The 22,706-nt window shown below is 56.8% G+C and overlaps 1 protein-coding gene and 1 long non-coding RNA gene across 7 annotated transcripts; one reads left to right on the forward strand and one right to left on the reverse strand.

Moving 5' to 3' along the window:
* Positions 1–926: 926 nt before the first annotated feature.
* LOC108178640 (uncharacterized) lies at positions 927–1,722 on the reverse strand. The gene is made up of 2 exons (XR_001795378.3): positions 1,619–1,722; positions 927–1,206 (listed from the first exon to the last, which is right to left on the reverse strand). It is a non-coding gene; the product is annotated as an uncharacterized lncRNA (long non-coding RNA).
* On the forward strand, positions 1,644–19,288 carry CIPC (CLOCK interacting pacemaker). Of its 6 annotated transcripts, XM_070065031.1 has the most exons (5): positions 3,164–3,279; positions 6,620–6,762; positions 7,050–7,219; positions 10,968–11,137; positions 15,890–19,288. In XM_070065031.1, exons 3-5 carry the CDS (start codon positions 7,108–7,110, stop codon positions 16,781–16,783), a joined length of 1,176 nt encoding a protein of 391 aa, XP_069921132.1. In that variant the 5' UTR covers positions 3,164–3,279; positions 6,620–6,762; positions 7,050–7,107; the 3' UTR covers positions 16,784–19,288. The 6 variants fall into 6 exon arrangements, with proteins under 6 accessions (XP_051681954.1, XP_008270219.1, XP_008270220.1 ...); XM_051825994.2 differs by lacking the exons at positions 3,164–3,279; positions 6,620–6,762 and adding an exon at positions 1,644–1,757; XM_008271997.4 differs by lacking the exons at positions 3,164–3,279; positions 6,620–6,762 and adding an exon at positions 1,774–2,000.
* The last annotated feature ends 3,418 nt before the right edge of the window (positions 19,289–22,706 follow it).

Raw genomic sequence — 22,706 nt, forward strand, 5'->3', positions numbered from 1 at the left:
CGTGACTCACTGGGTCTGTAACGTTCTATTTTAGCTGACGCCTGGACCAACAGCAGGACCCAAGCACTTTCACCCTCTTGCTCCCCAGGTCCCGCCCCGCCCTTGCTCACCAAGGGATGTGAAGGCAAGCACTTTCCTGCCGCCTCAGCGCGGAAGCCGGCCTTCAGCTCCCTCACCTAATCTGCACGCTGGGAACGGTGTGACGTCATCAGCTTGTAGTAAGAGAATGCACAGACAGCTGCCCAGCGACTAACGACAATAAACTTCACTCCCTCCAACCCCAGAGCAAAAGTCTCAAGGGCTGTAGGCTTTTTCTCCGTTTTTAGTTACTTTTTTTTTAATGTAAGCTGTCAATCATTTATTGGCGGAGCTTAAGCTAAGCAGACACCCTCATACTCAGGACTACAGTAGCATCGTCGGTGTCGGGGTCTTTCGTGACCAGGACCTAGTAGCGCTTAACAAAGCGTGGGTGACCACCACAGGACAACTTCCCAGCACCTGGGTCCGCACGTAGCCAACCTAACTTTCTGCCATGCTGGGAACGTGAGCTCTTGAGACGCGGCGGGTGCTACTGAGAAACGGAAATTCTGCATTTTCAGCCGTTTCAGGGCTCCCCGTGCTTAGTGACTACCGTATTTACTGGACGAGCGCGGCCGGCACCGCCTCGTCCCGTTCTCCCCGCACCTGCGAACGGCTTCTTCTCGGCTAAGCCACCCTCGCTGACACAACACACCCGAACTCCCGGCGGCCTCAAGCCCTCTTCGCTTTGGCCGTTACACGTGTGCTCGCACTAACACCGGGGGCTGGCCGGAGAAGCCGCATCCCTGGGAAGCCCGTCTCGGGCAGCCGCACCGGACAAAATGAATCAAATTGTTAGGGTCGAGAAACGTCCACCGCCCCAGGAACGACTCCAAGAGACACTCGCATGCAATCAGCAAGGGGTTTATTCCGACCAGCGTGCTGGGGCTCTCTGACCACGCAGGAACAGAGCAGCCCCGAGAAGGCAAGGGTCAGGGTTTTTATAGGGTTTTCAGAGACCTATTCCACCTCACACCGCGGGAAGCTCATTAGCAAATCAACTCACACCGCGGGAAACTCACAGCACGTGCGGGGAGTTCAAAGGACATCTAGAATTATTAACGGCTATTAACGGCGGGTGAGGCAAGGGTTACACAGCTTCGGCCCCTTATCCTCACACAGGTGCAGCTGTAAAGATAAGGAACCGAAATTATACAACCCCCGCCCCACAGGATTTCAGCTTTGGGGAAGGAGGTTTGGGCCTGCAATTTTCTAGCTCAATTTCTTCAAAATATCCAACGACACGATCACGCAGTGAGAAGCCCCTCGAGAGTAGGTCTCGCGAAGCATGGTCACAGGGGTGGACGGGAAGACAAAACAACCCCTCCGACAGGCCTGGCAAAAACGTGAGCCGCCCGCGGGGAGGTGGGGACCGCCCCGTCACCCCACCCGCCTGCTTACGCCGGGCGCGCCCTGTCCGGCCCCCAACAATAACAACGTCCTGGCTGCACATACTACAGGGGAATGAGCCCTTGGTTTCCCTCGGGAGTCAGGCATCCCGCCATAACCGGCCCAACCCCGGCTCCCCGGAATCCCGTACCACAACCACGCCAGAGCCGCGAACGGCTCCACGCCGCCGTACAAAATGGCGGTCGCGCCTCAGGAACCAACCATAGAGACGTCCGCCCGCCGCGGAGAGAGCGGCGACGTCCCCGCGCGCCTTCCGGCAGAGGCGGAAAGTGAGTTCGTCTCCAAGGGCTCTTCTAGGAAGGTGGCGCGCAGTCTCTATGGTGCCGGGTCCTCCGAGCCGAGTCACGTGGTGGGGAAAGGCGTCGCGGAGGCGCGGGGAGGAGAAATGGGCGGGAGGCCGGGGGGATAGCAGGAGACCCGGCGACGACGGGGTTGTCATGGAGCCTTGGGGCTGGATTCGCGCATGCGCCACCTCACGCGCTGGGCCGGTCGTGGAGCGACCCTGGCCCTAGGTGAGAAAGGGAGGGCTGGGCCCGCGGGAGGAAGGCGGGGATGGCGCGGCGGGGGAGGGTTTGGGCGAGGAGAGCGGGGAGAGAAGGTGGCGGTAGAGGACAGAGGAAGGGGCGCGAGGTAGGCGCGAGGGCGAGCCGGCACTTCGGGGGTCGGAGGGTGCGCCCCCGCCCACGTAGTTGGTTTCGCTGCGAGGGGCGGGGCCTGCGAGGAGGGAGCCGTGTGCGGGGAGGGGGCTTGTGTGCGGGCCCAGGGGTAGCCCTAGGCGTCCGGAGCCCGGAGGCCTGTCGGGCTCTGAGCCGCGGGCCAGGGATGGACTGGGGAGTGGGTGGCAGAGCTGCAGCCTGGGGAGGGGGCTGGGCCTCCAGTGTGGAGCTGGGGGCAGTGCCCGTTCGGGTTCCAGGGCGCCGCCGGTGTTCTGTCTGTCTCGCAAGGACCGGCTGCCTCCCACTGTGCTGGTTACTTCTCGGGGTGGCTGGCTAGCTTGCCAGTCGTGGTGCCAGGAGTAGGGGCGTGGGGGAGGTGGGCAGTGCGGAGGAAGGAGTTGGTGGTGGGCTGGAGGGGACCCAGGTCCCGGCTGTTGCCGGGGCGTTTGCCGTGGGAGGCTGGTGTGCCAGTCGCAGCACAGTCGCAGGGTCTGCCCAGTTCTGCCCTGCGGAGCTGGCAGGCTCGTGGATGCCCGGAGGGTGCACATGCCGCCTGGCACAGCCGCAGCGTGGGCCGCTGCGAGGGGAGAGGCGGCGAACCGCCCGGCGCGGGGTTGGAGCGGTCTCCCCTTGGACAGGTGGGCGTGGAGAGCAGTTGTCTGGGCTCGGGGCTCAGGGTCCCTGAGCTTCCAGCCCGGCTGGAGAGTTCAGTGAATGTGGTGGTGTAAGATTTAGGTAGATGGGGCTTTTCCACCAGTAAAACACGTTCTCTCCCAGAACGGGTGTCTCGGAGCACGCACGCGGAGAGAACTGGAACGTCCTTAGAATACTAAGCCGTTTTCTGGGTGGCAGCCTTGTTGAAGGTGGCTTTGTCACTTTATTGTGTTTAAGCTTGGGCTCTCACCCCACACTTGTGTCCATGCACGCATGTTATACACGTGACGCGTCTTAAAGGGAGCTCGCACTCCGAGGAGCCCTGCCAAGAGTCTATAAAAGGAGAGATCTGAAAGCCGCATTTCGGGCCCTTTCCTTGTAACCTCGGGTCTCCCTCTCGTCCTGAGCTCACGTCTCCTCGGAGATGAGGAATGTAGATCGGAGGCTTTGTTGCCGAGGTCTCACTTAGGAGGAAGGGGAGGTGAGATTATGTTTCCTGCGGAGGACAGGACCTGGAAGTTGGGTGTGGAAGTGACCGTGGGGCTTGGACAGGCAGGATCTTGACCTTCGAGCCGTGTGAGCATTTCAGGGAGCCAGAGTTACTGTGCTGTTGGCTTCCTCGCACGTTCGTGCTGGGGGCTGAGCTCGCCACAGTGGAAGAACTCCGGAGGTTGGGGAGATAAACAGACCAGTGTAGGGAGTGCATGTGGCATGGACGCACGAGCCTGTGTGAAGTGTGTGTATTTAGGAACCTGTTCTGTGCCCTGCATCGCGCTCGTGGACTGTGGTGGCCGTGGTTTTGTTTGGGAACGTGTGTTACTTGTACACACACAGGAGCCCGGTTAGGGCTGGTGCTGACAGCGTGGGAGCGCCAGTCCTTGGGACACGGAGTCCCGTGCATGGGGCGTGGGATGTTTGGAAAGCCATGTGCGTGCCAGGAAGCAGAGGTGACACAGGGTGAGAGCTTAGGAACCAAGCCATCTCCAAGCACCTGACTTTGAAGTACTGCTGAAGAGGGAAGGCTTCGGGTGTTGCCATTTGCCCTGCCCGGGGATTGAGGGCACCGGCAGTGACCCCTGTGCCCAGGGCGTCACGTGCTGCCAGGTGTGCGTGGGTCCTTGTTCCTGGCTAATTGGCACCCTCAGCCCACTGGAAGTGCCGCTCCTGCCGCTCTGAGCCCACGGGAGCCGCCCTGGCTGGCACTGAGCACCTCTGCTGCTCGAAGAGTCGTCAAAACAGCGCTTTCCTATTTTCAACCATTTTCCCATCTGAAATCACCAGTTTAGCGCTCTGGAGGAGATTATACCTTGTTTGTTTCCAGCTGCCCAGGCTCTACAATTTTAGCATCTGTTCTCCACTTAAGCGGTTTGTCAGCATTTCAGAATTTTGATTTCACGATCAGAATTAACCTGCAGGTTCGCAGTGAGCCCCAATGAACTCCTGTGTCTTTTCTATAGCTCTGTAGGCTGCACTTCAGTAACAGTAGCGGGACGTTATTGACAGTGAGACTTACAGAAGACGCTTTATCTGAAACACCTGTAAGATAGCTCATGATTATAATGTGAAATTTTACCGGGTTCTTTTTTATTTTCTTTATTTGAGAGACAGAGAGGGGAGACAGAAAGAGAGACCTGCCATTTGCTGATTCCCTTCCCAAATGCCTGCAACAACCAGTGTGTGGCCAGGCTGAAGGCGGAAGCCAGGGACTCTCTGGGTCTCCCGCAGGGTGGCAGGGACCCAAGTGCTTGAGCATCACCTGCTGCTCCCAGGGTGTGCATTCTCAGGAAGCTGGAACCGGGGGGGGGGGGGGGGCTGGACCGGGACCTGCGCTATCCAGTGTGGGTTTTGGGCATCCCACCTGGCAGCTTCACCACTGGGCCAGAGGCCCTCCCTGTCGCTTTCTTAATGGGTTGCAACTAACAGGCGCCACCTTCCTAATCTAAATCCACAGCATAGTCAGACTCGAACGGCCTGAATGCCTGTCCAAGGCCACCTCTCCTTCCCCTTGGAGGGAAGCGCCATCCGCTGTTGACAGTGTTATTTCAGGAAAATGACACCATGCCGTTTGTTGGGTCTCTTGCAAAAGGATCCTGATTTAATTAGCGTTTGGTACGTCATCTGCCTTTTAGACTGGGTCGTCCGTGCTGTTTAACTTCACAGCTGTCAGGGAGAGACACTGCTTTTGCAAAATGCTCTGCAAGCTGCGACAGCACCATTGTCTACCTTCTCTGCACGTAGGATTAAACGTGTGGCCTGCAGGAGCCTGGCCCCTTGAGTGAGTGAGACACGGGACAGAAGTCTCACTTGGAATTATATTTACAGCTCACTCTCGTTCGGATCCGTCTGTGTTCCCTTCCGTCCAGTCCTACCAAATGCAAAAGTAGGAGCGAGAGGGATGCCTGAGGTTGCCGTGAACAGCCTCATCTCGTTTCATTTTGTTTCGAAGCTTCCTCTGCCTCTGAGTCGCCGGTGCCCTTCCCCAGCCCCTGCGCCAGCAGTGTTGGGGCACCTGGCGCTGCCTCAGACGCAGCACTGTACTCACCTGCAGGGCCTCGGGCTTCTCTCGCTCAGAGGACCCCAGGCTGGAGCCATGACGGGACTGTGATGAAAACCGCCCAGGCCTTGCCCACACCGCCCATCCAGTACTGTCCCCAGCGGCCCTGCTGGCCCCTGCCCTCGCCTTGCAGTAGCACAGGTGTCCTTCCCATGCCGGTGCTCGGTGACTCAGATACTTACTGAGATAGCTGAAATGTTCTTGGCCTCTGCTCACCTGCTGCAGGGCTCTCTGTCTCCCTTCACTATTGGCCTACATCTGGATCTGCTGTGGACCGGCAGGTATCACTGGGGCCAACCAGGCTTCGCTCCAGGCCTCCAGTCTTTCATGTGACTGCCTACCCAGCATCTCAGCTCGGATGACCCAGGTCACTTCAGCCTCTTTGTGACCAAAACTGAAGTAGCCCAGCCCCTCCACCCTGCCGACCCCACACAATCCCCTCCTGAACTCTTCCTGGCCTCCCGAGCTTAGAACTCGGTACCACATCTCCTCCTCTCTCATTTGCAGTAACCAGTCCTGTTCGCGTCTCCCGTCTGTGCTGCCATCAGCTTCATTCACCTGCGCTGGGGTCATAGCATCCAGATGACCCAGTGTCCTCTTGCCTCTTTCCACTTCAGTCTTGATCCAGAACCCAACAGTTTTTAAAACGCAGATCTGATCCTGCCACTGTTCTGGGTGAAATCCTTCCATGCCTTCCATTAGCCTTTAAGCTAATCGCTAACATCTTTCCAACATGGATTTCAAGGCGCTGCCTGTCTGTTGGCCATGCCGTAGCCAGTGCCGGTGCAGAGCGCCCTGCCTTCAGAGGTATACCCTGCACACCGCCTCTCACCTGGCCGACTCCTGCTCACCCCTCACCCTGCAGGTCGCAGCCACGTGGCGCTTCCTCAGTCCCTCAGACTGCCAGCCTCTCGTCTTCAGGGCGCTCCTAGGTTGTGTGGCTGCTTCATTAGTGTGTGTCTGTCTCTAGATCTCAGGCTCCAGAAAGGAAGCAGGTGCATCCTGTTTTGCCCCATACCCCTGTCTTAGCACAGGGCCTGATTTCCGAGTGAGCACCTATAAGGGCACTTGTCTGGGCCTCAGTCTTCATCTCTGTAAAATGGGTATTGATGAGGAGGACACAGGCTCATTAGCAGCAGTAACCGGTACAGACTCCTACGTAGCACAGACATCTCACTATCCGTGATCTCCTGTGCACGTCGGTGCTACTTAAGCCAAAAAGGAGCCCTCGTGTATAAGGAGTTGTTTTCACCCCATTCATCCAAAGAACCGCCAGGTTAACTTGAGAAAGTCTACACGCTGGAAGGCGGCCATAGGTCATGAGCCAGCAGACAGACACTGGGAGAGCAAGAGCGAGCCTGGTCACTCAGGGTGGCCCTCCTCGCCCCTGCACTTTCCCCAGGGAGGAGGGTGAGTTGATTGGGTTGTGCACTAATCAAATGTGCCTTTGTTAGCATCTTACAAAGCTCCCTCTGACTCTGGTCTGAGTGCCTTGAATTTTTAATGGAATTGGGGGTGGGGAGGGCAGCAAAAGGACTGAGTCTCCTTTTGGGTGGAAACCACTCTGTGTGGTGAACTTGAAGCCTTTGTCGGTTGAGCCGGCTGAGGGGAGCTTTTGCCCGCACGCCAGTCCCCGCTTGGCCCAGCTGTCTCACTGTCCAGCCAGTGACTTCTTCCGCCACGGTTGTATTTCACAGGGAGGCCCAGATGAAGAGTGTCCCGGTCAGGCCGCCTCCAGCCCCAGCCCCCTGAGACATGGAGAGGAAGATCCCACCCAGGGAGAGCCCCAGAAGACTCCCGGCCAAGCTCGGCAAAGGCCCCGAGATGAAGGCGGCCGCCGAGTCAGACAAGGACTCCGGATTCTCAGGTACTGATACTTTATCCTGTGTGCGTTGCAAGGGCTGCTCTGCCTCGCACGCGGCCCCCGACAGCCGTCTGTGAGATGGGGTGAGGGGCTCTCTGACCTCCTGGAATGGTGCCTCCATGGCTGGTGGTTCTGAGAATGAGCTGGCGTCTTCTCTGGTTTCGACTCTTGGAAGCGGTTACTGGGGGAACCGTTTCTATACTGTCCTGTTGGATCCTCTCGGTGGGACAGTGGAACGGTGACATTGCAGGGGCAAAAACACACCGCGTGTTGCCTTCTGAAATGTGAAAGCTGCCAGCTAAGTAAAAGCAGTCTGTCATTTGTTAAGATGACCTTTTTTTTTCTTGCTAAGAAAGTAATTTTGCTGTGTTAAAAGTTCCCACTTCTCCGATGCCTGCCCACCCCCACTCCCCAGTGTGTGCACTTTGCACTTGGATTGTGAGCCAGCTGGGCCACTCCTCAACTTGAGTCTCAGAACCCTTTCCTACTGGCTTGGTAAAGGCTTCGCTGCCTTCCCCAGGAGGCTTGTGTTTTTAATCTCCAGGTCTGAGGGTCCTGTCAACATTTCTGCCCCACGGAATGCCGGGGGTGATGCCTGGGGACTCTGGCTGAGTCAGCATCCTGAGAGTAGAACTGTGTTGAGAGGAAGGTTTCTATTACCCCAGTTCCCAGGGACTAATCCATCAGTTTTGTCAACTTACGGATTTATAGAGGGAAGCGCGCTGTTGGCACCCTCAGTCTCTCCTGTCCCGAGACTGGTGTATTTTCCCCTTGTAAGCACGCTGGATGAGAAGCCAAATTATAAATAGACGTGGCTGGAGAGCACCAGGGCACCGGCGGGGATTAGAGCGAGAGGCATTAGCTGTCCTGTGCTGCCCTGGGGCAGCTCGGGGAGGGGCAGTCGACCTCTGTGGCTTCGGGTTTTCTGCTGTCTCAGTGCAGCTGCCCAGGCTTGCTTCACATGAAGCTCACCCGCCATGTCTGAGGGAGAGACAGAAGGCGGCCTCCTATCCACCAGCTCACTCCCCAAGTGGCCACAATGGCCAGGGCTGGGCCAGGTCGAAGCCAGGAGCCTCATCCAGGTCTCCCTCGTGGGTGCAGGCGCCCGAGCACTCCGGCCGTCTGCACTGCTTTCCCAGGCGCACTCGCAGGGGCTGGATCGGAAGTGGGGCGGCCGGAGTGAAGCCGGTGGCAGCCTGAGCCCTTGCGGGCTGGCCCTCGTTGACTGCCGTTGTTCTGCGAGGGAGCACTTTCCCGAGTGCCTGACGGATGGAATTCTCTCCTCATTCAGCTGTCAGCCCCTTAGCATCACCATCCCCGATGCTCAGATTGAGCCACATTTGGCCAGTGGGGGTCCCTTCTGGGTAGCCTGGTGTCTTTCTGACGTGTCCCCGTCAGTGTTGAGGCGCTCCCTCGCCTGCTGGGACCGCAGATCGTCCAGGCTGACCTTGTGCTCTCCCTGCCAGGATTTGGAATCAGCTGCCTCTTCAAGGAGCCCCGGGTTCCTTTTTGTGCCGACTGGTGTTTGGAAACCAAGGTGCGGCACCAGCCATGCACATTGCTTCGTCTGTTTGGGCCTAGTGGTTCTTAACCAGAGGTGCGCGTTTGGATTATCTGTGCTCCCCGGCACCAGGTAAATCGGTGCCATTGGTTTGGGGAAGGCCCACAGCAGCCCTAATTCTTGAAAAGGTTCACTGGAGATTCTGAGTTAGACCTCTGCTGATGAGCGCCTTTCTGGTCACACAGTCCTCTCCAGGTGGAGAACGTACAGTTGCTGGCAGTGACATTCCAGTCATGCCTCGTCCAGAGAGCCATTTTTTAAGCAAACAGTGTTTTCATTTTATTTTTGTTTTGAAAGACAGTAGCAGATCCTCTATCCACTGGTTCACTCCCCAAATGCCCGCAATAGCTGGGGCTAGGCCAGGCCAAGCAGGAGCTGGGAACTCAACCCAGATTTTCCCACGTAGTGGCAGGGTCCCAAGTACTTGAGCCATCAGCTGCTCTCCCCTAGGGTATGCATCGGTGGGAGGCTGGATCAGAAGCAGATATCTGATATGGGATGTGGGTGTCCCAAGAGGCATTTCAGCTGCTGTGCCAAACACCCGCCCCTTCGCCTAGATTCTTGGTGAGCAGTAGCAGGGTGCACAGTCTCTTGGTTTGATCCAGCAGGTATCTAATTCCACCCATTTTGGATGGAGTTTCTATAAGGCAGTGTTATTGTCTGCCTTGGAGAGCATCTTCCTACCGCCCATCGTGCAGGCATGCTCCTGCACAAGGACGACAAAGAAGCTGCTTACAGAGTGAAGGGAGCAACAAAGAGGAACACTTAACCTTGAGCTTGATGGAGGGATCGAAAGCTTTGTAGTTAGAAAATTCAGGAAGAAGCTGTGTGGATTCCAGCAGGAATGTGTATTCTAGGGCTCACAGCTGGCTTTGTGTCGTGTTTGTGGTGCCCAGAGCCTGTCAAGGTCTGTATCCTGGCTCAGCCCCCATCCTGCCTCCCCTCCCTTCTCAACCAGGTCCTGAAACTGTGGGAGTAACTGAGAAGCCTTCAGCTCATTTCTGCTGTAGGTGTGTTGATTACTTTCTCGTGAGCCCTGATGGTACCGGTCTTTATGGGAGAGTTAAAAAAGGAAGTCGAGGGGCCGGCACTGTGGTGTAGCAGGTAAAGCCGCTGCCAGCAGCGCCGGCATCCCATATAGACACCGGTTCAAGTCCCGCCTGCTCCACTTCTGATCCAACTCTCTGCTGTGGCCTGGGAAAGCAGAAGATGGCCTTGCACCTTGGGCCTTTGCACCTGCTTGGAGACCCAGAGGAAGCTCCTGGCTCCTGGTTTCAGATTGACACAGCTCCAGCTGTTGCAGCCATCTGGGGAATGAACCAGCAGACGGAAGATCTCTCTCTGTCTTTCCCGCTCTGAAGCTCTGTAAATCTTTTTTTTTTTTTTTTAAGGAAGTTGGACTGTCCTAAGGCAGTGATTCTTTTTTTTTTATTTTCTTTTTTAAGGTATATTTATTTATATATACACTTTATATATAAATATATAAATAAGCCAGGAACCAGGAGCTTCTTCTGGGTCTCTCACATGGGTGCAGGGGCCCAAATACTCGGCCCATCTTCTATTGCTTTCCCAGGCCATTAGCAGCTAGATTGGAAATGGAACAGCCAGGACTCGAACCGGAGCCCATATGGGATGCCGGCACTGCAGGTGGAGGCTTTACCCGCTACGCCACAGCGCTAGCTCCTAAGGCAGTGATTCTTAATCTTTTGGGATGAGATGGATAATTATGGATCGTTTTGTAAGCCCCATGAAAGCCAAAGACCGTCTCTAAAATTCTCAAAAGCACCTGTGAGAAGTGGTCCTTTCCATTTCAAGGGAGCCAGGTTAAGGCCCCTGTTTCGGTCCTGAGACTGAGTAATTTATGAAGCAGAGGGTTTCCCTAGCAGATGGTTCTGGAGCAGGGAAGTTCAAGATCAGGCAGCCGCAGGTGGTGAGGCCTCCCGCTGAGTCCTGATGTAGTGCATGAGAAGATGTGTGCAGAGAAGAGAGGAGGGCCCCAGGGGCCAAATGCCTTACAAAAACCTGTCCTCTGAAAGCTAATCCATCTCAGGGGGGGCATATTCCTCATTTATGAGCGCCCCCCCACCCACCCAAATGCCTTTCACAGGCCGCCCCCTCCAGTGCCTTGGAGAGAAGAAGCCTAGGCCCCCGCCTAGACCCTCAGTGACTGACTGTTGTTCTGCCCTCCAGATGGGAGCTCGGAGTGTCTGAGCTCCGCGGAGCAGGTGGAGGCCGAGGACGTGCTGAGCGCCTTAGGATGGAGCAGACAGGCCAGGCGCAGGCCGAACTCCAGACCTGCAAACCACGCCTTCCCCACGCTGTCCCCCATGGTCGTCATGAAGAATGTGCTGGTCAAACAGGTGAGACTGACCGTCAGGGCCTGGAGTCTGCCCGTGGACACTGCTGAGCGTCCTGTGTGCAGGCGCTCCCTCTGCCAGGGAGGTACTTCAAAGCGGCTGCCGGCCCCACGCCGGTGCACACTTCCTTCCTGGGCCAAGGATGGCACCGTTTGGCTGCCAACGTTATTTTGAAAGGAAGTCCAGGAATCACAGTGTGTGCGCTGCCTTTTGAGAGACTGTTACCTCTGTAGTTGTCATGTGTCGTCAGGGTCCTTGCAGTGCCTGCTTCAGCCGTAGGTGAGCACACGCGCAGAAGTGGCATCGTTTCAGCGGTGCGTTCGAACATGTGGCGGAGTTTAGGGAAGATACAGAGAATCTCTTTAATTTGAGTTGCAGGGAGCTTTTGTTTAATTTTACTTGAGAGTCAGAGAGACAGAATTCCTACTGGTTTACTCCCCAAATGCCTGCAACACCAGGGGCTGGGCCACGCTGCAGCCAGGAGCCGGGAACTCACTTCAGGTTTCCCACGTGAGTGGCAGGGGCGCAACTACTGGGCCGTCATGTGCCGCCTCCCGGGTGTACCATCAATGAGACTGCTACCGGGCCGTCATCTGCCACCTCCCGGGTGCACCATCAACGAGACTGTAGTTGGAGCGGAGCCGGGACCCAAGCCCAGCTGCTCTGATACAGGGCAGTGTCCGAGCTGGCATCTGAACTGCCAGACACCTGCCTGTGTGGCACACTCGGATTTGTGCCAGTGGAGGCAGTTTGTGTGTCTCTTCTATTACATTCTTTTTTTTTTTTTTTTTTTTTGACAGAGTTAGACAGAGAGAGAGAGAGACAGAGAAAGGTCTTCCTTCTGTTGGTTCACCCCCCAAATGGCTGCCTCAGCCGGCGCACAGCGCCGATCTGAAGCCAGGAGCCAGGTGCTTCTCCTGGTCTCCCATGCGGGTACAGGGCCCAAGCACTTGGGCTCATCCTCCCCTGCCTTCCCGGGCCACAGCAGAGAGCTGGCCTGGAAGAGGAACAAGTGGGACAGAACCTGGCGTCCCAACCGGGACTAGAACCTGGGGTGCCGGCGCTGCAGGTGGAGAATTAGCCTAGTGAGCTGCGGCGCCAGCCTCTTCTGTTACATTCTGAGTGTTTCTTAGTAATCAACCCAGAGCCACGTTATTAGACAAAGAGGCGTTTGGTGTGGGGTGGCTGTGCCAGCAGCACCCACACAGCACTGTTGGAGGTGGAAAATACCTGCTGGGGGCTTTATTCTGCAGCTCTGCGCGTTGCATGATTGCTGTCTGGGTGGGGAAGAAGACTCAGACGGAGCCTGAGCCGAGCTCCGGTGTTTGACGCTGCGACGTCTATCAGGGGACCTGGACTGAGCCAGGATAGGGCGGTGTGAGGGACAGACAGCATTGACGTGAGCCAGAGTGGCCCGCTCGCCCTCCCGTGCTCTGAGAATGCGCCGCGGCCCTCCCGTGGGGGCACTGGGGTGCTGGAGAAGACTGAAACTTGAAGTTTGCTGGGGGCAGTTGACCTTCCCATCCTAGGTCAGAGTCAGAGCACATGGCGGCCGTGGCTGCAGGAGAGCTCCGTGCCCTCACCATGGCCGTGATGGCCGAGGAAGGCAGGTGCACTCCCAAGGGGCTGCTGAGCTCTGAAAGGGACTGAGGTGTCTGGTGAGCCCCATCTCAGCCAGAAGCACAGCTCTGCTGACTGAGAGGAGCCCTGGAGCCTCTGCGGCCTGGCCAGCGTGCCTGTGGCCTCCCCGGGCTCCTCCTGCTGGCCCTGGCTCCCTGCCTTCGCTCTGGCTCCCTTGTCGTTGCTCTTTTCTGTGTGTCTGTTTACTTCCGTTCTTTGTTGTAGGCGAGGCTGGTGGCTCCCGCAGGCTGAGGGCACTGGCGGTTAGGGCCCGGGAGTGTTTCCCGCAGACGCAGTCCTCAGGGCAGGCCGCTGAGCTTGCTCAGGGAGATGGGGGCTTGGGGGACCGACTGACTGATGAAGTAGTCTAGGGGTTTTGCTTTGCCTTTTTAATCATGCTCGAATCCGGCACATTCTAAAGTTAAAATAATTAGGTGCTTTAAAAAGCCTCGGCCTTTTGTGCGGTGTCTTGGCTATTGCTGCTTGGTTCTGACTAGTGTTCTGTCCAGGGTCTGGTTCTGGTTCTGCCACTTGTTCGGGATTAATTTGCCACCATGGACTTGAGTTTCTCCATCCTGAACACGACGGCTTTATGTGAAGTGATTCTGAGGACCTCTCCAAATCTCAGGTGGCTTCGACATGAATGATTTAATTGTAAAATCTAATCACTGGAACAAAGAAGCTGTATGTCTGTTAGGAGAGTGGGCGGCGGTGCAGCATTCGGAAGCACGCAGTGACGTCACCTTGGGAAAGTGGGCATTAGCTTGTGGGTCCATCCACCTTGTGGCCAACCTTTAAGACAGTGCACTTGAGGGGGAGCTAAAAGTTTTGCTATTTTTTAAAAAATATTTATCTATTTGAAAGGCAGAGGTAGAGAGGGGGAGAGAGAAAGATATCTCTTACTTTCACTGGTTCACTCCCCAAATGGCAGCAATGGCTGGAGCTGAGCTGATCGGAAGCCAGGAGCCAGGAGCTTCTTCCGGCTCTCCCAGGTGGGTGCAGGGGCCCAAGCACTTGGACCATCCTCCACTGCTTTCCCAGGCACCAGCAGGGAGCTGGATCAGAAATCGAGCAACCAGGACTTGAATTGGCGCCCACATGGACTTAGCCTTCTACTCCACAGTGCCAGACCCAAAAGTTTTGCTTCTGACTGAGCCAGTTTTTCAAGACCTGTGATTGTCACCCTCCGAATCTTGGACCTGGGATGAGTTTTCAGAGTGAGGGAGGGTGAGGCAGTCTCTGGCTTACGCAGGTTTTTCTACCCTTCAGACGTGTCTGTTCTGACTTAATCCAGTTCACGTGACCGACTTGTTGCTCTCACACACTGGAGCTCAGCTTAGGCTCCCTTCTAGATGTCGTCTTTCCTGTCTAGACAGCGATCACACGCATTGGAGGTCGGGGCAGTGTGCCTCCGAGCCTGGAGCACTTGCTTTTTTGTATCCCAGAGTACATTTGAACACCAGGAGAGCTCCAGAATGGACCGTCCAGACCGTCCCACCCAGGCACAGGGGTGAGTTAGTGCTGGCCTCGAGCTCCTAGCCCTGCAGCCCAGAGGCTGGCACGTGGCAGAACACGTGTAGGTGTGGGAGACAGCCCGTAGAGTACTTCCGAGGAGCCAGGTGATCCAGTGTGACTCACGGGCTGAGAACTGGTGGCTTCTGTCCGCCTACCTTCATCTGCGTTCTTAACCTTTGGCTGGAACTGGAATGGCTTTCCAGTACTGGAGACAGCTGGCCACACCCTTTGTTACTAGATTTCATAATAGAACAAAAGCAGTTCAGTAAGTTGGGTTTTAGAATCAGGCTGGAATCCTAGCTGCTTCACTCGCGCTTGGTGACTGAAAGCAAGTTTTCTAAGCCTCAGTCTTGGGCTGGCACTGTGGCGTAGCAGGTAAAGCCGTCACTTGCAGTGCCAGCATCCCAGATGGGTGATGGTTTAAGGCCTGACTTCTCCACTTCCAATCCAGCTCTCTGCTATGGCCTGGGAAAGCAGTAGAAAATGGCCGAGTCTTGGGCCCCTGCACCCATATGGGAGACCCAGAAGAAGCTCCTGGCTTCTGGATCCTGGCTTCAGATCAGCCCAGCTCCGGTCATTATGGCTATCTGGGAAGTGAATCAGCAGATGGAAGACCTCTCTCTCTCTCTGCCTCTGCCTCTCTGTAACTCTGCCTTTCAAATAAATAAATAAATCTTAAAAAAAAAAAAAAAAAAGCCTCAGTCTCCCACGTATGAAGAGAACTGGTAACCACGTCATGGGGTGGCTGTGGGGGGTAAGTGTGAAGCACTGCACTGATGCCAGTGTGGTGACCGCCGTCCACATCTGAATGGGCGTTTGTTTGGTAGGTGTTCCTGCCTTAGAAACAGGTACCCGACTCCAGATAATAGATGACTTTTCAATGAAGAGCTGGTGTCAGGTAAAGGAGACTCTGGGTGTCACTGAAGGAAGGGAGACTTTGATGGGAAGTCGCATTTAACTGCCTCGCGATTAGCGCGTTTGACTTCACACCAGGAAGTCGTCCCAGCCATGTTCTTATGCCTCAGCAGTGACCCTCACTGCCATTCCTTCACCTACCTGCAATTGTTTTTTTAAGGTTTATTTATTTGAAAGGCAGAGCTGCAGAAAAAGACAGAGATCTTCCGTATGCTGGGTCACTCCCCAGGTGTCAAAACTGCCATGGCTAGACCTGGCCAAAGCCAGGAGCTGGGACTCCACCCGGGTCTCCTGCAGGGTGGCAGGGGCCCAGGCACTCAGGCCATCTTCTGCGGTTTTCCTAGGCACATTGGCAGTGAGCTGGGTCAGAAGTGGAGCAGCCAGGACTCAAACCAGCGCTCACGTGGGACGCCGGCATTGCAGGTGGCGGCTTAACCTGCTGTGCCACACAGCCGGCCCTTGCTTTTCAGAGTAACAGCACTTGCATAAAAACACAATTCCTCCAGCTTTCCCTTAGGAAAAGTGAAAAAAAAATCAATAATTTGGTGGTGTCGACACAGGTGGCTTTTCCAGCCCCTTCTTAGGTCGTGGTCTCGACAAGCCTAGCAGTCTGTGAGGGAAGCCGTGCACCTGAACTTGGAGCGTCTGCTTCGCTCGCCCCGCAGTGGGTAACGCGCATGTGCCTCTCTCCTCCTCTGTCTTCAGGGCAGCAGCTCGTCCCAGCTCCAGTCCTGGACGGTCCAGCCCTCCTTCGAGGTAATCTCAGCACAGCCACAGCTCCTGTTCCTGCACCCGCCCGTCCCGTCTCCCGTCAGCCCGAGTCATGCTGGCGAGAAGAAGGCAGACTCCAGGAACTACTTGCCCATCCTGAACTCTTACACCAAAATAGCCCCCCACCCAGGCAAAAGGGGCCTCCCCCTCAGCCCAGAAGAGAGAGGAGCACGGGCAGTGCAGAAGAAGGCCTGCACCGAGAGCCTGGCGTCCAGCCCGTCTTCCAGGGAGCCGACCAGGACTGGCGCGGCACCTGCCAGCCCCTCCGCTCCGGCCCCTCCCAGCGCCAGGCTCGCCGAGGACTCCGCTCTGCAGGGGGTGCCCTCCCTGGTGGCAGGTGGAAGTCCACAGACTCTTCAGCCCGTATCCAGCAGCCACGTGGCTAAAGCTCCCAGCCTGACCTTTGCCTGCCCCGCCAGTCCTGTCTGCGCCTCTGACAGCACCCTGCACGGGCTGGAGAGCAGCGGCCCGCTGTCCCCGCTGTCAGCCCACTACAGCTCGCCTCTGTGCGCCGCCGAGCACCTGTGCCGCAGCCCCGAGCTCTTCCCAGAGCAGCGGCAGAGCAAGCACAGGCGCTTCCACAACACGCTGGTTGTCCTGCACAGGTCCGGCCTGCTGGAGATCACCTTGAAAACCAAGGAGCTGATTCGGCAGAACCAGGCCACCCAGGTGGAACTGGACCAGCTGAAGGAGCAGACGCAGCTGTTTATAGAGGCCACCAAGAGCAGGGCTCCGGAGGCATGGGCCAAGCTGCAGGCGTCCTTAACGTCTGGGTCCAGTCACGCCAGCAGTGACCTAGACGCGTTCCCTGACCAGCCAGATATCTAGCGCGGCCGGCCTGCTTCCCGAGTGGTTCTGTGGCTGCAGCTGTTAGCTCCCCCTGCTTCCCGAAGCTTCCGTCAGCCCTTCTGAACCCTGACTGTATCGCAGTTCTCTTCCGAAGCCACGTGCCAATCCCAGGCTGCTGTCCTCACCTGTGGCCTCCACACAGGCGACGTACGTCTCGTTGCACTAAGGACTCCCATTCGAGGCGACCTCGTGTTCCTTTTCCTTGGCCTCCGGGCTCTCTGTTGGGTCACAGGGTAAGGCGAGAGAGAGGACTGGGCAGGGGCCGGGGGCTCTTCCAGCTGCCCAGCCTCCGCCCCCGCTCACTCACTGCAGTCAGGGCTGCAGTGGCGTGAAGAGAGACCTGTCAAGCTGGGGAGTGGGTCCTCCCCTGAGTGGGTCAGAGAATAAAGCACAAGGCGGAGTGTTTGCGTTGCGCCAGGCACCGCGCCAGCCAGTGAAGCCTGCCGTGCCCTGGGCACAGGCTGCTCCTGGGACGAGCGCTTACTCACGGAAGCTGTGTTTTCTTTGACTCAAAAGGCAAGGGGAAAGGGTAGTACCATTTGACTCAGACACTCTTCAGGCAAAAGAGCTCAGATTTTTAAGACAGGGAGTGGCTCCAGTACCATCTGGAACTGGAGCTGATGAATTGCTTTTGGAATCTAGAGACCGAAGGAGTAGACAAGGCCAGCGTCTCCTGGTCAGGGCCGGGAAGATTCTGGCGACGCAGGCTGTTGTCCTCGCTTTTGTCCCAGAGGACCTCTCAGGTCTGAGAAGCTGAAGGACAGCCTCAGGCTGCTAAGGCGGCCTGCTGCCACCCCCTACCCCCCCTCCCTCACTTGTTTTTATCAAAGAAGGAGTGCTCATTATGCCCGATAAACTTTGAATTAAATAAACTCATCCTGAGGTTACGATAAGTCCACAAAAAATTGGAAACAAATCTTGCCCGTTTTCTCTTCCCACCCTCACTCTTCTCGTGTCCCGCTCGTGCCCCGCGTCATAGCGACTGCAGAGCCGCCGTTGTGTGTTGGCTTCAGCAGCAAAGCCAGAGGTGTGCATTGGTCCCGCGAGGCTTATGCTGATGTGGGGGCCCGGGAGGGTTCCCAGAGGGCACGCCTTCTCTACAGCTTCATCCTACGCGGCACCCGCTTCCTGAGTAGTAGACCTCCCAGTTGCTGACCCCTCATTTAAAAACCGCACCCTCTTACAAATCCTCATTCCGCATGACCAGCTCCATCTTTCCGCAAGGAAGATGTTCTTGAGGTTTCATGAGAACCAGGAGTCGATCATAATCACGAGGTGGTTGTAACTCTGACAACTTGAGAATCGTAAGGCTGCAGATTGCCTGGCTTTGTTTACAGATGTGCAGGATTTAAATGTACCCTACTTAGAAACTAAACAATTCCACAAAAATCTCCGGGCGCCCCTGACCAGTGCAGTTACTATTACCTGTTTGCTCGCTGAAAGAATCGCAAAAGCCAGAGCAAGTGTGTCTTTAAGCAGACCTGGCTCCTCTTAGTTACTGTTTGTCTTTCGGCCCGTTCCCTTGCCTCCCCTGGGTCTGTGGGGTCCGACAGCCACTCCGCTCTGGGCACCATGGTAGGAAGCTTCCTTTCTGGCAGAGTGTGTTTGGCATCAAAGCTATAGAAACAGGTGCAGCCGGGACAGCCCTGGCACAGCCACGCGGCCCACTGGGTATCAGAAATCTGAAAACACTGCCGAGAACCCGACTGGGCCCACTGGCAAAACTGCAGCGCGATACGCCTCTTGGACTCCTCTTCCAAGCCAGGAGCTGCTTCTGGGTCTCCCATATGGGTGCAGGGGAAGAGGAGTTCCCTGCCTGTCACGGTGAAAGCACACAGGAGCCAGCCTCGCCCCGCAGTGCTAAGTGGCGAGGAGACGCAGCACCAGCCCTGGCTCTTCTTAGCACTGGAGCCTCTCCGGGCCGTTAGCCCTGCTGCCCTTCCCCTCGGGAGCTGTAACGTGGAGAAGCCGGAGCTTGGAGGGACAGATCCATCACGGTCAGCGGCCTGATCAGCAAGCGAAAGAACCTCGGAGGCGGCAGGAAGATCTTTGCTGGGGGCCCAAGGCCGTGAGCAGCAGTGGCCTTGGCAGTGCCTGGTGTCGTTTGGTTTGCAGTGCGGTGAAGCTGTGGTTTTCTGAAAGTGAGAAGCCAGCTTTAGTCCAGACCAACCCTTGAGAGAACTTTTCAATAGATTTTATTGGCACTGGTGAGACACACCTGGGAAAAGTCGCTGCTTGATTTGGCGTGGGAATGGAGCTTCGTGACTTTTGTGATTTACTGCGCTCTCGTTGCTTTTCATGGACCTGGTGTCGTCCGACGTCCTGCCCTGACTCCCGTGCGTACGTTGAAGTGGTTTTCCAGCTCTGAGTTCTTTAGGGTAGAAGTTTCTTTACCAAATGTGAATTCTTTTAAGAACGTATGAAGTTTTGTAGAAATTGACTGTGAAATGTCAGAGAAAATAAAAGTCACTTACTTGAAAACTATTTGGCCCTTTTGCTTGATAACTGCTTAAGCATACGCAGTGCAGTTAGGGGCAAACATTTGACTTCAGTCTCAAACATAGGGACGCATGTCACTTGGGAATGCTGGGATTAGCGCCTTAACCTGTGGCAGTGCCCTGGTCAGACCCTGGCTGGCGTGGACACGGGAGGACCCGCAGGCAGGCTCAGTCCTGCATCCCCCGAGGTCCCGGAGCTTCACGCTGAGCATGCTGGGAGGAGTGAGAGAACCCGGCCCGGCAGTTTCTTCTTTGTGGTCCCTTCAATATAACCATTCGGTAACGACTGCACGTGTGCCTGTCTAAAGCCACAGGAAATGCAGTTCCTACAGCACATGCACTTCCCAGCCTTCCTCCATCTTCCCAAGCTCTGCTCCCTGCCGGCATTCCCCTCGGGAATCTGGACAGGGAGACGCAGGGCCCGCTCTGCCTCCCACCCCAGACCGTGGGAGAGAGGGCTTCTGACTGTCACAGTCGAATTCTCACAGCCCCATTTCTGCCCTGCACACCAATCTAAGTGACTTCTGAAAATACGGCTGTGAGGCCACTAGCAGGAAACAGAAGTAGGTAAAGCTGGCTGGAGCTGAAGTAAAGGGAGGCGCCCTTCCCTAGAAGTGGGGGCCGGGGAGTGGGAGCACAGAAAGCATGCAAGGCCCGGGAGAGCCCGGCCTGGGTGTGGAGCCACCTGCTCTTCCAGGGCCATCCGTGAACTTGCCTGTTGGGTCCTCGCTGAGGGCCTCACCGTGGGCGGCAGCCTGGTGCCAGGGCGTCTCACGACCCCTGCGTTCACGTGTCGTGCCGGTGACTCATGGACAGTGACTGAGAACGTCACTTCACCTCTCATCTCAGCGGCATAGTAAAGAAGTGACCCAGCTCCCTCTACCATTCCTTCTGGCGCCATCATGTTCGTTGATTGAATTCAGAGAAGAAAAATCTGGGGGCTGAGAAAAGAGGGTCCCCGTGCCCTGGGAGGAGGGCTCCTGTGGGATCTTCGGCTTCTTCCAGCTGACCCTGGGAGAAGCATTTCACCTTCCCTTGGGTAACCTGCTTTCAGCTAGCGTGGGTTCACCAGTCCCCTCATGAAAACCAAAAGACAGCTCTCAAGAAGGAGCCCAGAGGACAGTAACGGGTGTGGCTTGCTGGCTGGCCATCTGCAGAGAGCTCTGCTTCGATCTGGGGTGAGGGGCGGGTCTGCTTTCTTGCAGAGTGTGCAAGTGAGCCTTCTCCCCACAGGCAGGGAAGCCGCTTCCGCCTGAGTCCCAGGTGCCCTCGCTGGGTTGACCGTGATGTTCGCCATACGCGGATTTTTTCCTTACTTTCCCTTTCATCAGAGACTACACAGATGCAGTGTGCTGGGTGAGGTTTCAGCTCTGGTCCCAGCCTGCCGGCGTCACCTTTCATCCACACCCCAGGAGACATGAGATGAGACGGGGTGCAGTCGGGTGACTCAGGGCTGTCACAAAGGCCGAGAGAGGCAGCGGGAAGCTCTTGCAGCCACCCCCCTTTCCTTGATCCAAGGAGGAGGGCAGTGACCCCTTCTGTACGCTCGACACCCTGGGGTTAGGGTGCGGCACAAGCAGATGGCTCCCCTGCCCCCTGTGCACAACCCAGTGATGCCATTCGGGCAATGCCGCTCAGCCTGGGAAAGATGGCACTCGCTTGGGAGAACTAAGACTGTCTTCTACCCATATCGCATTGACAGCTAACGGGAAGGGAGCAGGTGTCACGCCAGCACGGCTAGTCTTCGACCGCCTCCTGGGAGGGGGTGTCCCGTGCACCCGTGTGTGGCCCGCCCCCGGCTTGCTCCTCTCAGCTTCCCGCCTTCCTTCTCAGACACGTGGCCCCTCTGTCTCCATCTGAAGGATGCTTATGCAAGACATTAGCGAGCCAGCTAGCGGCTGCAAAGGACTCTCGGCAGGCGTCCCGCCTCCTCGGCTGGCAGCTGGCAGAGATGAGCGGGGAGGGGACACAAGCCCAGGGAGTCTGCGATCTTAACCCAGCGAGTGGGTGGGAGCTGCTAGGAAATAAAGGAGAATAAAAAAACCTGAAGCAGGATCCCAAGGAGGTCCCGGCCTCAGAGGCCGGCGCCCGGGAGCAGGAGGAGGAGCCATAGAACAGCTGAAGTCGCGGCCTGGGGAGGGCGCTTGCTCACTCTGCTGAGCGGTGGCGGAGCAGAGGGGAGCGAGGCCCTGTTCCCTGGCAGCAGCCCGCGAGCCCGCTGGGTGGGCAGATGGGAGTGCTTGGCTGGGAGCCTGACCTTCCACCTGGGGCTGAGAGTGGAAAAACCAGCAGCCCTAGAAAGTCCGGGCCTGTGACCCTGCCGTGGATGGTAAAAACCACAGTCAGGCCTCTGCTCCCTGCTGGACAGAGGGCCAGAGCAGCCCGGCGCCCTGTGCAGGCTGGCTGGAACCAACCGACAGCAGGCGACAGCAGGGAGCAGGGAGAGCAGGCGCAGGCACGCAAACCTTCTAACGTGCAGGGGGGCCATGGATGAGGGCGAGAGCAAGGCTCAGGTGCACAGAGCCCCTCCTTCCCGGTGAGAGGGGCACTTAGCCAATGTCAGAGGTGGTAAATGATTTCTAGGGGAGATGAATGGACAGTAGCTTGGGACAAAGTCCGTCCAGGCCTGGTGACAGCGCTCAGCCTGCCTCCTGCAGCCTGGGTGCAATGAATGAAACTCAGGGAGTGACCGAAAGCGACTCCTTCCCTCCTTGACAGGTAAAGCCTCTTCCGGCACCTGCTGGTCTCCAGAGGCCTTTCATTTTAAATAGCCAGCATATCAGGGGCAAAGAAGCAGCTTGTGGAATCCCACCCAAACGGAGCCGCACACCCCAGCAGGCCATGCGGCACTGGAGCCCACACAGGGCAGCCCGGCTCCCCAGGTGGCTGGGGGAGTGCAATTCTGATTCCCCTCTGTTCTCCCACAAGGCTTCTGAGGCCCCCTTGCTTATCGCAAGTAAGCATTCCCTTGAGCAAAACCCACAGAGGAAGACCCTGGCCACAACAAACAGCCCAGGATCCCCTCCCGCTGCAGACACAGGCCTGGCTGACCGTGTGTTGTCACCGCTAGGTCCCGGCTCCAGCAGGCCCAGTGCAGGTGGGTGTGGGGGGCAGGAGGTGGGGACAACCTTAAGGGAAAAGCCTTTTTTTCTTAAGACACCCACATGGCTGCTTCCCAAAGTGAACTTAGAAGCAGTGCGTTTTCCAGGCCCTGCCGATTTTACAAGGGTCCACTGTGCTGCGACTCTTTCAGCGAGTGAGTCGCTAACGTTGCTGGCTGTACCGGGTGGGCTGGGCCACGCTGCTGATGTCACTTCCGCTCAGCCTGGCCCTGCCGACCTCAGGGGCATTAGGAAATGTGGGAGAGTACGCCCAGAATGCTAGACATCTCTGCCTGTTTGTTG

This window comes from Oryctolagus cuniculus, chromosome 20 (genome assembly GCF_964237555.1).
Source record: "Oryctolagus cuniculus chromosome 20, mOryCun1.1, whole genome shotgun sequence".
NCBI classification, from domain to species: Eukaryota; Metazoa; Chordata; class Mammalia; order Lagomorpha; family Leporidae; genus Oryctolagus; species Oryctolagus cuniculus.

What these genes read in the sequence shown, in the direction of transcription:
- CIPC (XM_051825994.2), top strand. Translation starts at nt 7,108, where the DNA reads ATGGAGAGGAAGATCCCACCCAGGGAGAGCCCCAGAAGACTCCCGGCC. An exon ending in CAAGGACTCCGGATTCTCAG is followed by an intron (nt 7,220 to 10,967) that starts GTACTGATACTT and finishes TCTGCCCTCCAG; the next exon opens with ATGGGAGCTCGGAGTGTCTG. An exon ending in AGAATGTGCTGGTCAAACAG is followed by an intron (nt 11,138 to 15,889) that starts GTGAGACTGACC and finishes CTCTGTCTTCAG; the next exon opens with GGCAGCAGCTCGTCCCAGCT.